This window comes from Mytilus edulis, chromosome 9 (assembly GCF_963676685.1).
Source record: "Mytilus edulis chromosome 9, xbMytEdul2.2, whole genome shotgun sequence".
Classification (NCBI taxonomy): Eukaryota; Metazoa; Mollusca; class Bivalvia; order Mytilida; family Mytilidae; genus Mytilus; species Mytilus edulis.
In genome coordinates this window covers 34677149-34699713 of record NC_092352.1, presented here as the reverse complement: position 1 = coordinate 34699713, position 22565 = coordinate 34677149, and the positions used below count along the sequence as shown (strand labels likewise).

The following is a 22565-nucleotide window of genomic DNA, read 5'->3' as shown; positions in this document are numbered from 1 at the left end:
TGTGATACTTGTAGTAAAACCTTTTTTAAGACTTTCAGTATAATATCAATGGTCAGTAAAATAAGTTGGATATTTCAGAATGTGCATTCTTGTTTTCAAAAACTGTTACCATGACCTGGATCAACAACTGAGAGAGTCATTTCATAGCTGTATACCTGTGTACTTCTTACTGACTGGGGGAACCAGCAATAAAACTGTTACCATGACCTCTGAATCAACAACTGAGAGTCATTTCATAGCTGTATACCTGTGTACCGTATTTCTTACTGACTTGGGGCACCAGCAATAGAGACAGAATAACTAGAACAATTCAAATACTCTGAAGCAGATATTTTACAGTAAATTAAACTAAATTGCAAGAAATATTTTATTGACAAACACAACAACAGGTGGGATTTAACTGTTTGTAGAAGTATAAAGAATTAAACTATAATTCCTGCAGTTTCAAAAAAACAAAATCTCAATTTTGGTTCTAATTATAAAAACTTTCGACATTTCACAAAATTTAAATGTGTATGCCTAACTTTTTAAGAAAAACAGTATTGTATACATTGGATTTGAATATTTTTTTATCATCTGCATTTTGTCACAATGTGGATTTGTTGTAAATTTTAACATCATTTTTGAGAGATTAAATAGAATTTAAAAAAAAATAACTTTACTCTTAAGATTTCTATTAAAGTTCACTTGACACTGCAGGAATTATAATGAAAAAAGTACAAATATAAGTAAAAAGTCATAATTGTTTTAAACGATAAAAAAGGTGGGTACCGTAATGTTGTCCAGTTCAGAATTCAGAAAAAAATAGATACACCTACTGTCTGACAGCAAAAAAATATATTCTAATTTCTCCTTTTAAATAACTGAATAAAAATGTTTATTGCACCAGTTTTTCTAACATTATTTTTGTGTATGTTGTTCAACATATTTAAAATTTGTAAAACAAAAAACTTAACTAAGCAAATTGTTTAGTAGCTTTGCTTTGAATGTAAATACAATACATATAAATGAGATTCAACTGCAAATCAGAACTGAATGACTTGATTAAGGTGGTACCTAACACTACAGGGAGATAACTGTGTATAGTCAGCTAAATGTTTTAATTACGTTGTGTTGTAAAAGGAATATTAAGCTTCTCAATGATCAAAATTGGTGTTTGTCAAATTGCTATATAACCAGTGTAATTTTTCTGACAAAACGGTTGGTTCAAAATTTTTGAAATTTTTATATTTTTGTTAAAGGTCAAATTAATTTTAGTGAAAGTGTTAGGTACCACCTTAAGTTCAGAGAAAAATGCAGTAACAGATCACTATTTAATTAGAAATGAATCATAAGAACATGCATAGGTGTAAAAGATGTAAGAATTTGAGGCAATATAGATCCTATAACATGCCTCTTGTCTGGCTATAGTTCACAAATTTTTATTTAGCAAACCTATTTTAGCTTCTTAAAAAATTGTATTCAGAAATATCATAAAAGAATGAAGTCTTTCCAAATTATGATTTTCTCATCATTAATCTTTAGTTTTAAGTACATTAGGAATATTTTGATCACATGCTACATTTTATTCACCTCCAAACTGGGAATGTACGCCCATATCACAGAAAAATCTATTTAAGATTAATGGAAAAACTTGGAAGATTCATACAATGAATTAAAGTGGGCATTAAGATAAAATATTTTGGGGATATTTGCATTGAAGGAATCAAGATGTTACTACCTAACATTTAACATATAAAGCATGGATTATAAAAATATATAATGTTTTGAGTCTTTTACCCTGGTACATAATTTTTAAACTTCATTATCACCGCAAGGCCAGATGGCATGTGCAGAGAATTCCTACCAGGTTGAATTCTTTTTTTAACAAGAGTTGTTTTAGTTCAAACATTTTCATAATCCATGCTGCCAAGATGATTTGCCAAGTTCTGATGAGTATCTAGAAATCTTTGAATATTATTAAACTTAAGAATAATTTAATAACTATAAATCATAATTTTCCCACTATGCTTTACTTAATTTATAATACACCTACCTTATTTAAATAAAATCAGTTAAAATTCCAATTCAAAAACAGTTTTTTAAGAAATTTGATTTCATCAGAACTTGGCTAGTTGGAACAGATGGATATTTCACACACACATTATTCACTCCTGTCATCTATTTTTTTTTTATGCATGAACATATTAAAGTGTACATAAGACATCTTATATTGCGAGGAAGTACATAAATTAGTGTATTTGGGATTTTCTTCCCATTTTTTTTCTGCTATTTTGGCATGAATAATTTATTTTGAAAGCATATATCCATCTGTTCAACTTAGTTGATACGAAACTTGTCACTAATAATGGAATGTCAACTTTGATTCTTGCTTCAATCTTCATAAAACAACTCAAATTGAGGATTAATTTTCAAATTAAGAAAATTCTCTTAATGCCTTTGATTTTACTGCTTACATTAAGTACCACAAACAGTTGACAAAACCAGAAATTGAGATATTTTATTGAAGATTGGCCAATTTACAAATTTAACAAATTTATACTACCTGCATAAAATATGACAAATCTTAACAATTTGAACACTAGTTTTACCTGTAATGTTTATCTATCAATCATTTGTGTATAAATATAAATGTATAATTAATTGTGTAGTACTTTACAACTAAAAAAAAGAATAAGTATATCAAAAAATATAATAACAACCTCATATTGCACTAACAATGGAATTCTTCGATAAACTAAAGGCTCCAAAAGCCTACAAGTATATTACTCACAGGGCTAAATGAGACGAGAACAAATAAAAATGTTTATAAAGAAAAGAGCAAAAAATAGTAATAAAATACAATTTAAAAAGATATCACAACCTATTCTTTTAGGTTGTCATATGGATTTCTAGTTAATATACAAGTCATAATAGAAGTTTCAAAACAACCATTAGCGATCTAGTGAACATAGTGGATATTTAATTGTGTATGAATATCGAAGAATTTGTGACAAAATATCTTATTGTCATAACACAGTTTACATTTCACCATATAATTCATTTTACTATTACTGAAAAAAATTAACGAATCCTAAAAAGTGCACGATTAAACCCCAGTTCATTTTACCTAGGAATTATTATAACTATGACTATCAAGAGTTTAATAAGAGTTATTTAACCTTTTTTATGGATTGTAAGGAGAAAATACACATTGGAATATTTGGGCATTTTTAAAACACAAAAATAAATTATTTTTAGATAAGTTTTCTTTACGTAAGAATAGCATATATTTTTTAAGTGAAAGATATTCTGTGTCTGTCATTTACCCTGAGGATTAAGTCACATGAAAAGAGATTCAAATTTCAGTAAGATACTCAGAGTACAACTTATATTTTGTTTTTGTATTAAATGAAACATGTTTTTTTTCAATAATGCTTGGATTAAATTAAATATATATTTTTTTTCATTATGATATGATTAAAACAATGTCAAATTAAATCATTCAACTTATTTTGGCCATTTTTGGTGAATTTAAAAACAAAAATTATAAAGATAGCATGTAAACTTTTCTTATACTTTCTTTCGATACTTTAATGTTTAGATACTCAATTATTCATTCTTGATTTTCTAATATTAATTCAAAAAGTTGAGAAATTTTCCTGGTGTATGACTACTTTATATTTAGAAATATTCATGATTAAAATTATTTCTTTTAAAAGTTTCTTCCATTTTCTATGCTGTTAAATAACAGACTTTTGGAACAATCAATACAAGAAAGTTAATATTAACTTTTCAGAACTAATAGAATACACCATTATCCCAAAGAATATATTGTTTCCAGATGGATTGCCGACTGCAGATTTATTGGTATCGTCTTCCGAAGTACCTGAGGATAAGTTCTCGTAACCTGTCTACATCATACTCCTCAGCTGGGTACTCTCCATAGTAGGCCTGCAAGGTATAAACTCATCTTTAATATCTCCTTATATATTCTAACTTAAAAACTTCAACATATTTTGGTCCCTGATGGAGAGTCATCTCATTGGCACTCATACCACATCTATTTTTTATAATATGAATAGTTTGGACATTTCTATGTTAGTAAGGGCATTAACCCTACACTAATTCATCAACAAAACTTATCTTCAAACCTGCTTGAACTATCAAAATTCTTGACTATATAATTGCACGTCTTATTTCAATTTGTATTTTTCCATATTGGTAATAACGTTCAGCTTTTGGCCTTTTCATTTAATCGAATTCCCTCACTTATTGTAACCACACACATCATATTTTTTTTACTGCAACTAGTTGTGTTTATTTCCTAACTATAGTAACATAGTTGTATAATGTCAATTGCATCATGGAACACTTTCTCTACAATCAGGGGTTCAATAGGGAAAAAATTAGTTTGACAATTGTGTTACTATTTAAAAAGCTATCAATGTGTTTGTTTAAGTTGCAGTATAAAAACAATGTTAGGTCAATGTCATAAAAATATAAACTTTTTTTAACTTGGCGCAAAACTGTTTCATGTAAGAATAATATTTGTCATGTGATGTTTTAAAATTAAGTGTCCTTATCCTCAATCATAACTTGATAACATCCAATTAGATTTAAGTATGATGTATACAAGCTGAAGATCCGCCTATCTTAATTACAAAGCAAGCAAGCCAAACAAAGATTTGTTTTGCTAGCATTAATGTAAAAGCTGTAACCACCTATTTTAATGGTACAAACTTACTCTGTTATCAAACACAGCATCACCATCTTCTGGTTCCATGTTCTTGTTAACTGGTGTCAGTTGAAAGTCCCTGTTCTTGTTAACTGGTGTCAGTTGAAAGTCCCTAACTACAGCTTCAGTCATTGGCTTATTCTGAACTTCAACAAATTCTTCCATGGGGAGATAACCCTCCTTGACCACCTCTAGTTTATACTTTCCATCAATCAATAGTCTGTAGTAGTCACCATCCTTGTCTGTTAAAAGATAATCAAAACATATCATTAGATCAGGGTAAAGGGTTTAAGTTAAAACATATCAACACATAATAGACTTAACAACCAAAGCAAAATGGTTTATGTCTGTATTGTATGTTTTTCATAAACTGTTCTGTTATAAATTAGGTTGTTAGGCTTCTCAATTAAATTGTTTTGTATTTTTCATTTTGGGTTGTTTAAAGCCAACTATACTGTTTAGGTGTTTTTCATTGTTGTAGGCTGTAAAGCTGCCTATAATTGCTCACATTCACTTCATTTGCAATCATACCACTGCTCCTTATTTTTATATTTGTCAAACTTGACATATGTATAATCCACATTAAGGTGATTTTAAGCTCAGAGATATGAGGAAAATCTGAGGTCAGACTAACTTAAGTTGTTTTATTCTCAGACAAAAGTGTTGGTAAGAGACAAACAACTCATCCTAAAACAGTACTATGACAGCCCTTCTTAAGGATGTTGAAATAAATGTTCACCTAACAAATGCTTATGGTATATTTTTTTTTTCATTGTCATCATAATTTTAAAATATGCATGCAGTTCCAATGTACCAATAACACAGCTGTTAGTTTTCTTCTCTTTATCTAAACCTGTACTTTTTACTAACTTGAGCTAATAATCCCACTTACTAGTAGTAATATCATGGTTGATGTATTTGACATCATCCCCTCCACTGGTTACTTTGTAGACCTTCACTGAGGCATTTCTGATTGGTTCTCCTGTCTCTGCATCTGTAACAATACCTTTCACTCCATCATGCACCTACAATTTAAAGAAGAATTTAAAATTGGTCAGCACACTCAGAAATTGTAAAAAGTATGAAGGACTTTGTCAAGGTTGAATTAATACATTTGTACATAGAAAAGCTCCTTCAAAATAGCTTCACAAACATGTTTAACACTGCCATTTCTTTACGTGCCTGTCCCAAGAGAGGAGCATGTAGTTTAGTGGATATTTGTCATACTAGTATTTGTTTTTTGTAAACTAATTTCTTATGAATTAGGCCATTGGTTTTGCATATGAATTGTTTCACATTTTTCATGCCAGTGCCTTTTATAGCCAACTGTACAGTGTGGGGTTTTCTCATTGTTAAAGGCTTTTATTGTTTGAATATAATTGATTAAATCCACATCATTTAAAATCTGGAGAATAGTTGTCCTATTGGAAATCATACCATATCTCCTTGTTTTTATATTTATTACTCTAAAAATCAATTGTTAAAATACTCATTGAAATTAAATTGTAGTTTATAAAAAATATTTAGGTAACACATGTTAAAATTCTTGTACCAAAAGAAAGACAAATTAGTACCTGAAGCATGTAGTTGATAAGTGCTTCTTTGTTCTGATGCCAGTATTCTTCCTCCTTTTCAGGTTCAGGGAACTTGTCACAACCCAACTCTAATGTTATTTCAAAACAATTTGTCTCAAGGAGATTGTAATCTTGCATTCCTAAAAAAAACAAAATCAAAATGTCAAACTGTGATTGTAATTGTGAACTATACAACAGCTAGTTTATCTTTAGGAAATTGTAATAGTTCAATCCTGCCAAAGCAACAACTGTTTTTGTCATATATGCATGGAGACCTTACAGTGGGTCTCATTGGCGTCTAAGCATGATGCGGGATTGCCGATTTTTTGTAAGCGTGACACATGAAAGTCAAATTATTGTGTCGTGAAAACGGGAAATTACAAAAGAATGAGAATTGATTATGTACATAGTGTAATCGGGATACAGGAATCTGTAAAAACGGTAAGCGGGATCTGGGATCAGAACCCGCCAATTAGACCCTTACATTATGACAAAAAAATTGTCTGAGTAAGACCATATAATATGGTGGTCGTCTTTGATTCATAGCAGGTTTGTTTGCTCTAAATTCTATTGTTATAAATTAGATTGTTAATTTTTCTTATTCATATTTTTTTATGTTCAGGCCTTTTTAGCTGACCATACAGCTCATTGTTGAATGCTGTATGATAACCTATAATTGCTTCATTCCAAGTCATTTGAAATCTGGTGAATAGTTGTCTCATTGGTTATGAAACTACTTCTCCTTATTTTTATACTGGAGATTATGTTGTATAATTTAGTCAGTCTTTTGAACCACTAAATTTCACAAAGTTTTTTTATTTAAAATCCATCGGATATTTAATCCTTCAGATTTTTATAAGACACAAGTTTGTATGTCTTAAGCTTTATCTGCATTACAATTGTTTTGGGTTTTTGTTTTTGTGCATTTAAAATTACAATGTTACAGTTTCTTCATGGAAAACTTTCTACCAATAAATACCAGAGTGTGTTGCAAAGGAAGGAAAAAGTGTTTTTACCTCCAGGAACAGAGTACCAGTTGGCTCCATTAGTAATACCCTCGGGGAACAAATCATCACCAGACATATCACATGGTGTACGATTCTTCTTGGCCATCTCTGTGTGATACAGAGAATAAGATTCGGCTAAAAACCTGAAAGAGACCGATCAGATTAATTGCTGTGCTGAAATATATGTCTTTCTATATGATATAATTTCATCTTTTGCTTTTACATGTGCATCTTTTAGTACATGTAGTATTTTTGCTAAATTTATAGACTTACATAATTTTGTCTCAATTTTGAAGCATCCTCAATTCATACCGATCTGATACTTATCAATATGGAATGCACATACATAAATAATGATCATCCTTCCTTATTGGCGATTGTCAGATTCTCCAATACTCTTCATAGGCTATATATATGTTAAAATTGAGTGTAGGATATTGACACTGGTCTAATTTTTATGTTAAAAACTCACACTAGACATGTGAACTAAATATTATTGAAGAAAGCAACAGTAATGAACTTTACCTGAAAGTTTCATCATCTGGAGTTTTAGTATAATGATGTGCAGATTTGTCTTTTGTGGCATCATAAGGATAGTTAGCCACTAAATCTCCACCATGTAAGTTAGATGAGAGTACAAATGGAATCTCATGTAACCAGATCATCACAGCCTTAGTTTCAGGTTGCAGCTGTAAAAGGGTAAAGTATAACATTATTTTCATATTTATATATCCTTCATGATTTAAAAAAAAATTATAACAGCTGTACCTTGCAAGTCAAGCAAATACAATTTCTGAAAAATCTTCCCATATAACATATACCAACAGAAGCTGAAACCCAGTGAGGTCTAATTTCCTACATTATTGTAATATTTCCTTTAAATAGTTTATGTCAAATATGAAGGAAAATCATGATCTTATCTACAAAATATTGTCTACTTAAAACAAAAATTAAGAAAACATTTGTTTTGTAAATTACTAAAAATGATGTAAGTTATAAGGCAGTTTCAAAAAGGTTAACTCAGAGCTTAATTTTCTGAACTTGGCAAAGAAATTGACTAATTTACATGAGTTCTAGAAGTGAATGTCTCTACCATACATTAAAATAGATCAATGAAATTGCCAATCTTTTTAACTCAACTTTGACATTCACCTTTGACTAACTGTCTTACAGTTGTATGAATATGAAAGAAAAATATACGTTTACCCCTGGTGTGTCCAGTGCAACTTGATATGGTTCCATGTGATTGTTCTTTCCTCCAGTTCTTTCATTTTCGTAAGCAATGGCATTAAGCTTTGGGAAGTTACGATTTAAATCCACATTATTTGCATTAGCTCTACCTTTTAACCAATGTTTATTTCCATTCTGAAAAAAAAATGAAATAATTGTATAACATATTAAGAAAACAAATGATATATTCTGTCCTTCTATTGTTGGACAAACTTTGCAAAAATTGTTGCAAACATTGAAGTTACTATAAAATACTAGTTACAACTACTTCAACATGCATACAGCTCTTGAGTACATATCAATTTGTTACTGTGTACTGTAACCTTTAGTCTAGTCTAGTGGGATGTCCTGAATATAACAGAAATGAGAAGGACCATGGCCCTTCAGGAAATATACAACATTTATTCAAAACAATACATAGTAATTCTACAAAGGAGAGGCCATAAAACATCAATCAGTTATATCAAAGGTATTTATAAATTAAAAAAAAAAAAATTCAGGCAAAAAATGAAGTACATGTAGTAAAAAAAATTGTATCAGCCATTTGATCAATTACTGCTTACTAGGTAGAATGATCATTTATGAAATCCATTAAAAACATAAATCTTTCTTCTTCTCATTTATACATTGTAGTTATAAATGCATGCAAAACCATAAATCTTTCTTCTTCTCATTTATACATTGTAGTTATAAATGCATGTAAAACCATAAATTGATATAAATATAAGCGTTAAATGTCTGTCTGCAAAAGTTCAGACGTTGTTTTGATCAGACCAAAATTAGATTTTTAATGAGATTTCTTCCTTACATATAAATATCACAGTGCTTAAAATTATCAATATAGTTATTCCAGTTCATGTATCCGTAAAAACAAAAAAGAGATTCTTACCCAATCTTGTGCAATAATTTCAAAAGTTTAGACAAGTTAGAATGTCAGTCAGATAAAAAATAAATGATAGTCCCCTTTCCCTAACCCACCTATTCACAATCTATTCATTGCTTTTGTGATTGAGTGCATCAAAAAATGTATTTTTAATTATAATTAATTGTCATCCCTATAAGATGTTAGACAAGAAAGGATTGTTTTGAGGAGTTACACTCACTTCTAAGGTTGACATGATAATATATAATGATTCAAATAAATGCATGCTTAAAATTATGCAATATGACAAAATTAAAAATAATTTATTGGAACTAGGGATAAGATCCCTTCAGATGGTTAGACTTAGCAAAGGTTGAAATTAAAATACATTTCATTATTTGCTTACTGCATGGTTTTATGTGTGTAACCATTATTTGATTCTTATTTTTAACCTTTTTAAAACAAGTCTGAAATCTATTTAAATATTGTAAACAAAGGGATATAATCATATAGTGAAACTTAATAAAACCTACAGGTTTCAATATAATTTAAATGGATGTAAAAATATCTTTTCACATGAAAGGTTGTCTAGGAAAAGTCAAATAATAGAATGACAATCTTTAACTGTATGAACTGTTATCCCCCCCAAACCTCCATTACAGTTAATATAAACTACTCTTTCAAAAATAACTTTATTTTCAATTAAATATATTGTATTACAATTGTCACCCCATTTTTAAAAAACCTCATAAGGATTACTTTTTAACTAAAACTCTTTCTCTGATTATATTTTTTCAAGTTACAATAAATTGTATAATTCAAAATACCCTTTAATTTTATCAATTAAATACAAATGATTGAACATGAAAAATTAAGAATTTATCCCATTATCATATATGATCATGTAGGGTGTGAACAAGACCTCTGACATATGACTGACTTCAATATTTTCCCAATGATTATAATTATTATTCTTTACAAACTAGATCAGGCTATTGATTTCCACCCACTTCATCGACTTTAGCATCCGAGAATCTGTCATTGTACAAGTAATTTAAAGGTTTCTTTAATTATCAATATAAATCCACTATTCTGAGAACTACATAACCCTAAAATCTTTAATATTATAAGAAGATCACATACTGGTAAATTAAACATGCTGATATATGTCTGATACAGATATATTAATTTTACGTAACCTTTAATGAAAGGGAAAATTTTCTATGTAAACAACGTAACACATTCATGGAAGTTAATGTCCTATAGTATACCTAAGAGTGGAAAATATTTCCATGTCTCTCGAAGACACTTGTACTTGTGATTTATAGAGTAATGTTCTGGAAACAGTTATATAATAAACAGTCCCTAATATATGTATATATGATGGTAATATGTTCACACAAAATGTTCAGAGCAAATTCTTCTACAGATTTCAAACTGAAAATATTTGGGTCAGCAGTCTCTTTTAGTCCCTTTACCACCTATTATTTCAGAAACTGAAAAAAAGCTAAACTAAATCTCCAATAGGGTATTTCATAAGAAATCTGAAGATGAAGGCAACCAACAAATCATGATTCAAAGTACATGTACACTTAGTATACTACTTATCACTTTTAAGGAATATGCAACACTTGAAATTTTCATGTCATACAACAATCAATTTTTTTTGAGACGTCAATACATTTTCTCTTGTGACATCAAAATTATATAGGACCCTCTGTGATATCCAGTAATAGCAGACAAATAGCGATAAGGTATATATCAATTGTTGAACAATGGACAAGACTCCTAAATAAAGCATTACAATTAAAGGACATGTTGCATACAAAAATGCTATCAAATGGGAAACAACCGCTTTTAAACTTTGCAAAAACAATTTTAGAAATTTTCCTTGCAAAAATGACTGAATTTACAGTACAATATTTGATCTCTATGAGTATCTGTAGTTTATATGTTAGAAGCATGAAGAAAGTCTTCACTAGCTTTTGTCAAAACTAACACTTTTCAGGCCTACATCTGGTTCTAACCAATGCAAATATACTAAATATATTTTTACATGTAAACTGTGATTTAATTGTTGTAATTACCAAGTATGCCAATCCTTGAATTGTATCTGTTTTTATGCCCTTTAACGGCGTTGTAATTTGGGAAACATAAATATTCTATTCTATTCTATTTTATATGATCAAATTCCATTCACAGCTTTCTCTTCCATATCAAATATATCAGAGGATTTAGCAGACATAATTCTAGTTTTAGATGTGTGAGATTCAGACATCACTGCATGAATAATAAATTTGTATTTACTTGACAGTTAAGTTGAGGTTGTTGTTTTCTTGTTTTTTTCTGGCAAGATCAAAAGGATAGGAGTACATGTATGAAAACTGTATCATAATTTAAAGGTTTTCCCCCTTAAAACCTGATTTTAAAATATTGCTTCAACTTAACAAAAATAGCTCTTGATCAAATATTTATTTTCAACATCAATTTGCTATTAAAATAGATATGATTGAGACGTTTAAACATCAATGTTTCAGACTCATCTGATGATGTTTATTTAAAGACATTTCTGTCACAGTAGGAGAGTATCTTTCATGTCATTATGTACTAATTTTATTTTATTAATTACTCAGTACATAATGATTTACCAACATCCTCTCTCTACATGCTCTATAATCTTTAGATTTAAATCAATTACCATTAAATTTCTTCTCTATTGTAATTTTTTGGTTCGGGATAATTGAAATTTACTACCATCTTATGTCTTAGATACATTTAATTTAATGTCTATATATGACTGTGATGATTAAAATAAGCTACTGGATGCCTACACAAAAACATATAGCATGTAGCTAAAAGGTTTTCTCTTGAATTGCTAGACAACATGTATCATATTTCTCTTATTTAACATTTACATAGCAATATCATGGACTTTAGCCTTGTCAAGCATTGTGGACAATATGTCCTGTACATTTCACATGACTATATTTTTATTAACTTGTGTTGTGACATGTATAATTCATTACTGTCCTAATTTTTATTACTACATTTTCATCTTTTTGTTCATACTATGGCAAGTAGAATTTTTATACATAACATGTATAATATGATATTATACATAATGAATGATAAGATATGGGACACATTTCACTGAGACAATATATCCCAAATGTACTTTTGTATTGGTAGGTTGCTGTCTCATGGACATTAAACAATATCATCTTTTATTCCAAGTAAAACATACATAAAGACTAAGATTATCCATTTGCTTTTTTCAATAGCTATCAGGCGTGTTTAAAATACTTATCCAGACACAAATTTGTGCAATTAATTACAGGGTATATTGATAAGATCTAAGTTTAAGAATTTGACCTTGACCTTGAGACAGACAAACCAAACTATCTATGGGCCCCACCAGAAATAGGCAAATATTTCAGTAAGTACATGTATCATGCATATTGTTAAACACATTCAAAAGTTCAGAGACAGACACAACATTTGAAACAATGTACAAGTATCAAAAGATGTCATTGTTTGTCTTTTTTTAAGGTGAATTTATTGTGTGATTAGTGTCAATCTGAAAAGCAAACTCTTTTCCAAATTCCAACTGATTTGGTTTGATTGCCATAGACTACCATGTATCGAATAATCAGAGGTCGAATGACATAGATTTGGGCAATCCTAGGTAATTGGTTACAGTATGGTCTTTAACAATGAGCAAAACTTAAGTGTATAGTCAGCTATAAAAGGCAGGCCAGTCAGAAATAAATTTGCTTTGCAATGTCCAACACTTAAATTCAGCCTCCTTTTGATGACAATCTTCCCATATGCTCTAATATTGATAAATTTTATATTTACCTCATCTCTTTTCAACCCATTGGCCATCTCGTAACCATCTGGGTTCATTGAAGGCATGATATGTATACGAGTATGTTCAATTAGCCAACTAATTCTAGGATCATTGTCTTTGTTCTCACTCAGTAATGATACCAAGGCTAGTAATACTTCTCTTCCAACCACTTCATTTCCATGCATATTACCAACATACTTAAACTCTGGTACCCCTGCAAAATAGCAACAAAATTAAACCCTGTATTCAGTAATTCTACCAAGACTAGTTCATGTTATACTTCTCATGAATGCAATTATATGAATAAAATGAGATAAAGGATATATATGTCAATAAAATGCAATTTGTAGCCTGAAAAACACCATTGGGCCTTCCTATTCATGTTTGTTTGGCTGATTTACTTGATTTATCAAAAAACATAAATACATACACATCATGCACATTGAGTACATGAAAAAATAATTTTACAATATCATCAGTATCATACAGACATGTGCATGTTACAAACAAATATTCAAGATACATGTATTTTATTTACCAATCACCATGACATGGTGCCCAAAATTTGAGCTATACAATCAAAGGAATTACAAAATAAAGCACAATCAATGATTAGAATGATTAATCTCAGTGATTAAAGTACATTAAACAGAAACATGTACAATGTATACACATTTAAACAAAAACATGTACAATGTATACACATTTAAACAAAAACATGTACAAGGTATACACATTTAAACAAAAACATGTACAATGTATACACATTTAAACAAAAACATGTACAATGTATACACATTTAAACAAAAACATGTACAAGGTCTACACATTTAAACAGAAACATGTACAATGTATACACATTTAAACAAAAACAATCACAATGTATACACATTTAAACAAAAACATGTACAAGGTCTACACATTTAAACAAAAACATGTACAATGTATACACATTTAAACAAAAACATGTACAATGTATACACATTTAAACAAAAACATGCACAATGTATACACATTTAAACAAAAACATGCACAATGTATACACATTTAAACAAAAACATGCACAATGTATACACATTTAAACAAAGTAATATTGTAATAAACAATGTCATTGACAAAACATTAAGTGATTTTGGAAGCCACTGTGACCTTAACCATTTCTTAATCATGTTAATCAATATATAGAACTTACCTTATCAATTGTTTTCTATTTTTTTTCAAGCTACATTGTACATTGATATTTTGTAGAAGATTAAAACAGGACATTTTAAAAGAAAATGTAGTTCATCTTCAACTGTGCTCTTACATTTTCTGTATTCAACTTATATACCAAATACTGATGAGGGATATAGATTTTGGGACAAAAATTTGTAGAAAATGAGAGGTAACTTTTGGTCATTTTTTTCTTAATAACTGATTATATATAAGATTCTTACTTTGGAAAATTGAGGTTTTCAGCTAAAGGGAAAGAAAATATATTTTTTATGATATGTTTTAATTTCCAACAGGCAATCAACATACCTACAGAAACAAACTATTCCTATTGTTGCTAACTTGTTTTTTTATTTTTATGAAGCAGACTTCATTCTTAAGTGTGAGCAAAGTCTCCCTGTTGAAGATCGTACTTTGATCTACATGAATAATGGTTAACTTTTACTAATTGTGACTTGGATGGAGAGTTGTCTCATTGAAACTCATAACACGTCATCTACTTATATCAATACATACCGGAGATTTCAAGAAAAATTTAAAGAATAAAATTGAAAATGGAAATGGGGAATGTGTCAAAGAGACAACAACCTGACCATAGAAAAGACAACAGCAGAAGGTCACCAACAGGTCTTCAATGTAGGGAGAAATTACCGCACCCAGAGGCGTCCTTCAGCTGGCCCCTTAACAAATATATACTAGTTCAGTGATAATGAACGCCATACTAAACTCCAAATTGTACACAAGAAACTAAAATAAAAATAATACAAGACTAACAAAGGCCAGATGCTCCTGACTTGGGACAGGCGCAAAAATGCGGCGGGGTTAACATGTTTATGAGATCTCAACCTTCCCCCTATACCTCTAGCCAATGTAGAAAAGTAAACGCATAACAATACGCACATTAAAATTCAGTTCAAGAGAAGCCTTAGTCTGATGTCAGAAGATGTAACCAAAGAAAATGAACAAAATGACAATAATACACAAATAACAACAGACTACTAGCAGTTAACTGACATGCCAGCTCCCGACTTCAATTAAACTGATTGAAAGATTATGATTTCATCATATGAATATCAGGTAGGATCCTTCACGTTAGGGGTTAAGTATCATACCATCATAACATATATGAGAAGAACATAACCTGTGTTATGCCAACAACTGGTTTTTGAATAAATGTGTTTAGTTCTGATGCAAAGAATCCTATAAGTGAATCAATATTAACGCCAAAATATGCAATCTTTAATGACCTGACAACAGTATCGTAACTATATATTGCATCTATCTTTAACTACATGTTTGTTACCCTATTAAGATGAGATCCTTAGCTTTTACTTTAAAGTTTGGAGACTACAATGTACATGTACATGTATGTTGATCAAAGGGATATCTATCCAATTGAGCTTAAAATAAATGATATACCATGCAGTGAAGTCAATTTATCTTGATTTTATCATTTACAGCTCAGTAGTCTCAGATTACAGCTAGAAATTGAAAATGAGGCTTAATTGAGAATTAAGCTTTAAAACAATTAGATGATTTAAATTTTCCCATTGACAACTTTCCATTTCTGTGTAGCAACATTCTGCTCTATTATCAATGATTATATGGATCAACTTTACATACCTTCTAGACACGAGTTGATACTAGAAATCCCATCTTAATTTCAATACAAGGGGGTTGATGCTTATAAGGAAGCTATAAATTAAACAAAAGATTTCAAATTTGGAAAACTTTGGAGTCAATCCTTACAAATTCTTAATACTGATGAAACAATGATTTGGTTGTCCCAGGAACATACATGTACATTGTATATATTAATGTTAGATATACATGTACTGTTCTCGGGTTGGGCACAGAAATGTTCTACTAATTGTAGCTGAAATCTTGTCCCATTTCTTTTTAATTAAGGTGACTAAATTTTTACTTGCAACAGGAACATTTGTATTGATATACTGTGTCCAGCTTGCAATGAGTTTCAAATTTTCTACCAAATTACCAATCGTTGAGAGCTTCAAAACTGCTCTTGTGCACAGTCAATTACTCAATGGGGTTCTTTCTACTGTTGCTGTTAAAGCAAGTATTAATTTATGTCCACAACATATTAGTATAAATCACTGAGGGTAGTATTAACGTCATACGTCAAACGGTCATTTTCAGCTACGTAACCATTAGCGCCAAATTGGTTTAGATTTTTACAGTGATTTGTCAAAATATCCTTATCGTGATTCATCAGAGGTCTCAAATAAATTAATTATCTTTTATTTTTGGTAACAATTTAACATGATTCATCAATATTAATTGTTTTTTACATGTAGAAAATAATGTGTACATTTTATAATTTGCCATGTACCAAAAATTAACATTAACGTCATATGGCAGTTCTTTTTACAATTATTTGTCTTGAAGGTATCCCCATTACCACCCTCATTGCTATATTATATATAAATATAATCTTACCTGGTATATGTTTTCCTGGGTTTTTGGAAAATTCTATCACTGCAAGGTCTAGTCCGTTCACAGATTTTTTCTTTAAACTGTATTCTTTGCTTATGTCTGGAGCATTTTCGTGCGCTGCCTTTAGTACACGTCGAAGGCTGTGAAAGTCATGATTGCCAAACTCGAAAAATGAGAACGGTTTTGAAACTTGAGTTCCGCCGTAACATATTGCTGGTATAAACACCAACAAATATACAATATTTACCATATCAGACTACAAAACTTCCTCTGTTCTTGTATGTAAAAATGAAGCTGAAAGCAGATGGTTTTTTTTATCTGTCAAAGTGAATCTTGATTCTTATGTTTACTCTCACGCACCTGCTTATGTTTATGAATGAATGACGTTCGTAGTGACGTAAATTGTTTGTAAAGGGAGCTGTGTCCATATCGATAAACTTTGTGTGCGTTTTTCAAATTAACTCACAGCATCTAATCCAAAAAACTATATATGATCATTTATAAATATTATTTAATTTATATCAGTTTCTCAAAAGTGTATGAACGATTTGAATAGTCATTTAAAAGCTTATTTGCTTGTATGTAAAATAATGACTCCCTCTTGAACCAAATTACAAATTTCTTTGTTTGTAGCGCACAAAACGAATAAAATTGGCACTGGCTACGGTTACATGGAAATGTAACAATAATAAAAATATTATTGTTACATTGGAGACTAAATGCCGGAATGCATTGTTGGGTTAGGACCTGTTTAATTACGAATGTAACAATAATTATTGAGGCTACGGTTACATTTCGTTATTGTTACATGAAAAAAAGCAATGTACGATGGGACTAGTAAGTAGTAATATGTACTAAATAATAAAAGTTGAGGACATTTATTCAAAAATTTATAACATACAATTTATTTACTGTAATTTTTTATTTACAATGACCATTTCTACAAATCCAGTAAGTTGTTTTTAAATTCCGACACATTTTTGATGAACGAAATTATACGTCCTCCACGGATACGTGTACATACAGATTTTCTTAGTATTTAAGTTACAGTTAGCAAATTTTGCTTTTGATTATCAATTTGCGTCAAGTTATAAAGCTGTATGAAATGTATGTCTTGATATTGTTTCAGTTTCGTTTAAAACGCATCCCAAGTTTTTTTCACCATAAACAAAATTGGTCCAAAGTATAATGACACTTAATATAAAGAGTAGGTGTGCAGTTAAATACTTTAAAAAAGTGAAACCATTGAACTATATTTTTCGCCTTTGACAGTCACACTCCTAATCTTGAGTAGTATCTTTAAGAACATCAAAGCCATTAATACGTAGTAAAACTATCAAGTTGTACACCATTTGTTGAATAATAATATTTTATTATTTATCAGTATTAAATTACAAGTATTCTTTAGTACATATGTAAGAATGAAGCAATGCAACTATAGAAGATTTAAGTTTAATCAATCTAGCGTACATTGCTGTTTTTCAGGTAACAATAACGTAATGTAACCGTAGCCTCAGTAATTATTGTTACATTTGTAATTAATCGGTTCCTCACCCAACTTTGCATTCCGGCAATTAGTCTCCAATGTAACAATACTATTTTTATTATTGTTACATTTCCATGTAACCGTAGCCAGTGCCAATAAAATTTAGTACACTACGGTTTTTTTTTATGTTTTTATCTGTTTATAGGTGTCAGACCACCAATTAAATATCCCTATCTGTTCAACCAAATTTTACAATTTTCACAGCTTTCTAAATATTTTACCTTAAGTTTAACTTCATAGAAACCAGGTATATTCTGAATTATACAGCTTTCTGCATGTCAATTTTCAACATACATTTTAATATTATAAAGCCTTCCAAGAAAAAAAATAACTTTCAAAAAGAGGTACTCCAAAAATAACCCCTGGTTTTCTGGGAATCTTAAAAAAGTATACTGTGGATTGCATTAATATTCAATTTTAATGCAAACTCATAGACCAGTAAATTTTGGCTCAAAATGGTTTAAATATATTTTTCTTTCACCAAAAGTTTCATTTTTGCAAATTTGTTGGTTAGTTTAAGTAAACAAGGACATCAAAAGCACTAGTTTGTGTCAGAGTAGGGCTACTTTTACATACGTTCTAAATTGGAGGAAGTAATTGGTGGTCTGACACCTATATGTCGACATGTTGTGTTGTTATTGTTACAATCTCAATAAAATCCGATGTTCTGATATTGTTCTTGTAAATGAATGTCGGCAAAAAGCTCTACAGAGCTTATCAATCAATCAAACAATCAATCTACCAATCAATGAGGGGGGGGGGGGGGGGGGCAAGGGATTTAACTGTAATGCTGTTATGAGGCAATTTAATTCTTTGTTATCTGTTATTCTGAAAATATATTTGCTGTTAGCTGTTATTGTCTTATTCATTGTTAGCTGTTATTGGGCTTTTAGTTTTTTTGTTATCTGTTATTGTGATAATGTATTTGCTGTTAACTGTTATTGAAAATTGAAATGTTAGCATTTTTTTGACAGCCAATATTCGGTAGAAATTGAAGATCATTGGACATTGGGGTCTAGCACTAGTAATATGTTGGTCCCGTATTCGGAGAAGGATTCCATTAACATATACCCATTACAGAAGTGAGGTCCAGGACAATTCCAGTATATCTTATGATTATCCTTTGTAATAAATTCCATTTTTTTTGGAACATGCATTTAGAATTATCTTATTTTTTTGTATGAGGATAATGTTCCTTGTTTCCCGTACCAACATATTAAATCAGAACAATTATTAATATGACAAAAAGGAAAACATATGGCCAGGAATATCTGACAAGAATCTCAATTAAGGACTATAGGTCCTTACAACCAGTTAACCTTTTATATAATATGGTACATTGACTCAGCTCTGTGATTCTTTCCAAAGCAGAACCAAACAATTGTACAATGAAAGTTCCAACCATGTACTGGGTTCCGAAGCAGCACATAGCTCATTACAAACAAAGATTTATTTCGTCTTCAAGCCATTGCTCCCCTACTAAACTATGTATTCTACTTTATACTAGTACACTTGGTCCAATCAATAGCCTGATAAAAAAATTGTTCAAATTGAGCCTTTGAAAATAATGGAATAAATTACTTTTGGAGTGTCAAAATTGGTTCGAGGTACTTGATAAAGTGCATGCTTATAATTGGTGCTTTTGATTTTCTACCCTATATACTGACCACTTTGCCTCATAGTCTTATTAAGAAAAATTCACACACCTCATTAAATGGGCCTTTAGAAAAAGTCAGAATGCGAATATATATATTCAAACTCTTTTAGGTCATTTTTTAGTAGCAACAAACACAAGAACTATGTGATGAATACCATAACAGCCCTTGAATTTTTACTAGATATAATTTTTGTCTCTTTGACATATTCCTCATTTCCATTCTCAATGTTATTACACACTATTTAAATTACAAGCATGTGTGAGTTTCTATAACTGTATAAAAATAAATGCTGAAAAAAAGTATTCCGTCGCCTTTTTGAAATATTCGATAACTTCTTTATGTTATATCAGATATTTATAAAAATTGAAAGGGAGCTTCAGTCAATATATATATAAACAATACACTAAAGTTTCATGCGAACTGCTGAAAACGTTTTTGAGTTATTGACCGAAAACTGGAAAATACCACCTTTTTTAATGAATAAAACCCAATAACATAAAATCTAAATAGAAAGGGCGCTTACAACAATAGCTATAAACAATTCAGCAAAGTTTCATGAGAACTGCTGAAAACGTTTTTGTGTTAATGTCAGAAAACTGGAAAATCCCCCCTTTTTGATTAACAAAACCCCTTGACTCGGAAACGTAAAATCTAAAATTTATAAAAATTGAAAGGGAGCTCATATCAATAGATAGTAACAATTCACCAAAATTCCTTGCAAATTTGTGAAAGGATTTTTGAGATATTATCAGAAAACTGAAATAAACCCACCATTTTTATTGAATAAACCCCCATTTACTCAGAAACTTAAAATCTGAAATTTATGAAATATGAAGGGGAGCCCACGTAAATAGATATAAACAATTTCCAAAAGTTTTATGCGAATTGGTTAAAGAGTGTTGAAGTTAATATTCGACATGTTGACGACAGACGGACAACAGTATTCCATAATACGTCCTGTAAACGAGCGTATAAAAATGTATTGAGTAGTATACACATTTTAGATACATAATTCTAAAAACATGTTCATAGAAAATGGAATTCATTACAAAGGATTATACCCGTAATAAGAAATACTGGATTTGTCAAGGTACCGACTTATTTTAATATTTCATTTACTGTTTATCTGTTTTTGGTCCATTTTAATTCCATGTTATCTGTTATAAGCCAAATCAATTTGCTGTTTTGGTGTTATTGGGACCCCCCTTGCCCCCCTCATCAATCAATGAATCAGTCCGTCAATCCGTCAATCCGTCAATCCGTCAGTCAGTCAGTGCGAAAATCTGCATGAGATTGGAACACTTATTTCTTTAAAATAATCTCTCTTTTACAGTTCTTCGCTCCATCGGTGGAGCCAAGACGACCTCGAGAAGAAATGTGGCTATTAAGCACTTTTATAGATACAATTAGTAAGGTACTAGTAATGCCATTTTGTTTATTAAAATTTATTTTTTAAGGAAAAAAGTTATATACAAAACAACATCAAAATAAACTCATTTTTTAGACATATTCCCCTAGTATAATAATTTATAAAAATCGATATAATGAACGACAACATTTATATTTCTTGTTTTGAACCTAATTGTTTTTCTTACAGCAATTTAAGAAATTGGCCCTTCTGTGAAAAAAATACAGGGGAAATTGGCCGACCTCTTAGCATATTGCTTAGAGATTTGACCCAATTTGATACAATATGTTACAAGTATCCATTAAAAAAATAATGAAGAGTAAGCATGGACTAATATCCAATTGTTCAAAATATTTGAAGAAATTAAACAAAAGCTCTGTTATTAGACTTTTGACGATGTGAATTTAAGCATGGATGCAATTTGGGTACTCCTCATTTCAGAATCATTGCATGATGGTTCGGAGGTCAGTTTAGACCAATTTCCCTATGATTCCATATGGAATAAAAATCAAATTAGTGTACCTTTATAATAAAGAAGGATACGGCTACAAAATAAACACAGAATGGACATTTTTGTCTTTATCATAAAAAAAGTAGATAAAAAACCTGTCAAAATAGGTGCAATATGGGTACCGTCACGTTAGGTTTATTATTATTTTGTACAATCAATAACGTATACTCTAAACAAAATCTTTCCTATATTTCAATGGACGAATTGAAGTATTCAGAAAATATATCATCATCTTTAACATGCATGTTTAATTACAAACATAACAGGAATGGCTTGATTATTTTTCATTTGTTGTTTTTATTTTCAGTTTTTTTACATATCCACCATTCAAGAAAGGCCTTCAACAATGAGCAGAGCCCATACCGCATAGTCAGCTATAAAAGGCCCCGAAATGACAATGTAAAACAATTCAAACGTGAAAACTAACGGCCTTATTTATGTACAAAAAATGCCCTAAGTTTCGTTTTGTACAACAATACGTAAAGTTTGTTGAACTACATCTTAAAACCGAAAACTGTTTTTGTTTTAACGAAAAG

At 30.2% G+C, this 22565-nt stretch overlaps 1 protein-coding gene across 2 annotated transcripts; it reads right to left on the bottom strand.

Moving 5' to 3' along the window:
- Positions 1 to 353: 353 nt before the first annotated feature.
- On the bottom strand, positions 354 to 17531 carry LOC139488216 (carboxypeptidase D-like). Of its 2 annotated transcripts, XM_071273687.1 has the most exons (10): positions 16910 to 17531; positions 13249 to 13454; positions 8505 to 8663; positions 7824 to 7987; positions 7308 to 7441; positions 6292 to 6431; positions 5610 to 5742; positions 4832 to 4959; positions 4727 to 4798; positions 354 to 3933 (listed from the first exon to the last, which is right to left on the bottom strand). In XM_071273687.1, exons 1-10 carry the CDS (start codon positions 17154 to 17156, stop codon positions 3844 to 3846), a joined length of 1473 nt encoding a protein of 490 aa, XP_071129788.1. In that variant the 5' UTR covers positions 17157 to 17531; the 3' UTR covers positions 354 to 3843. The 2 variants fall into 2 exon arrangements, with proteins under 2 accessions (XP_071129788.1, XP_071129787.1); XM_071273686.1 differs by having other exon boundaries at positions 4727 to 4959.
- Positions 17532 to 22565: the final 5034 nt, after the last annotated feature.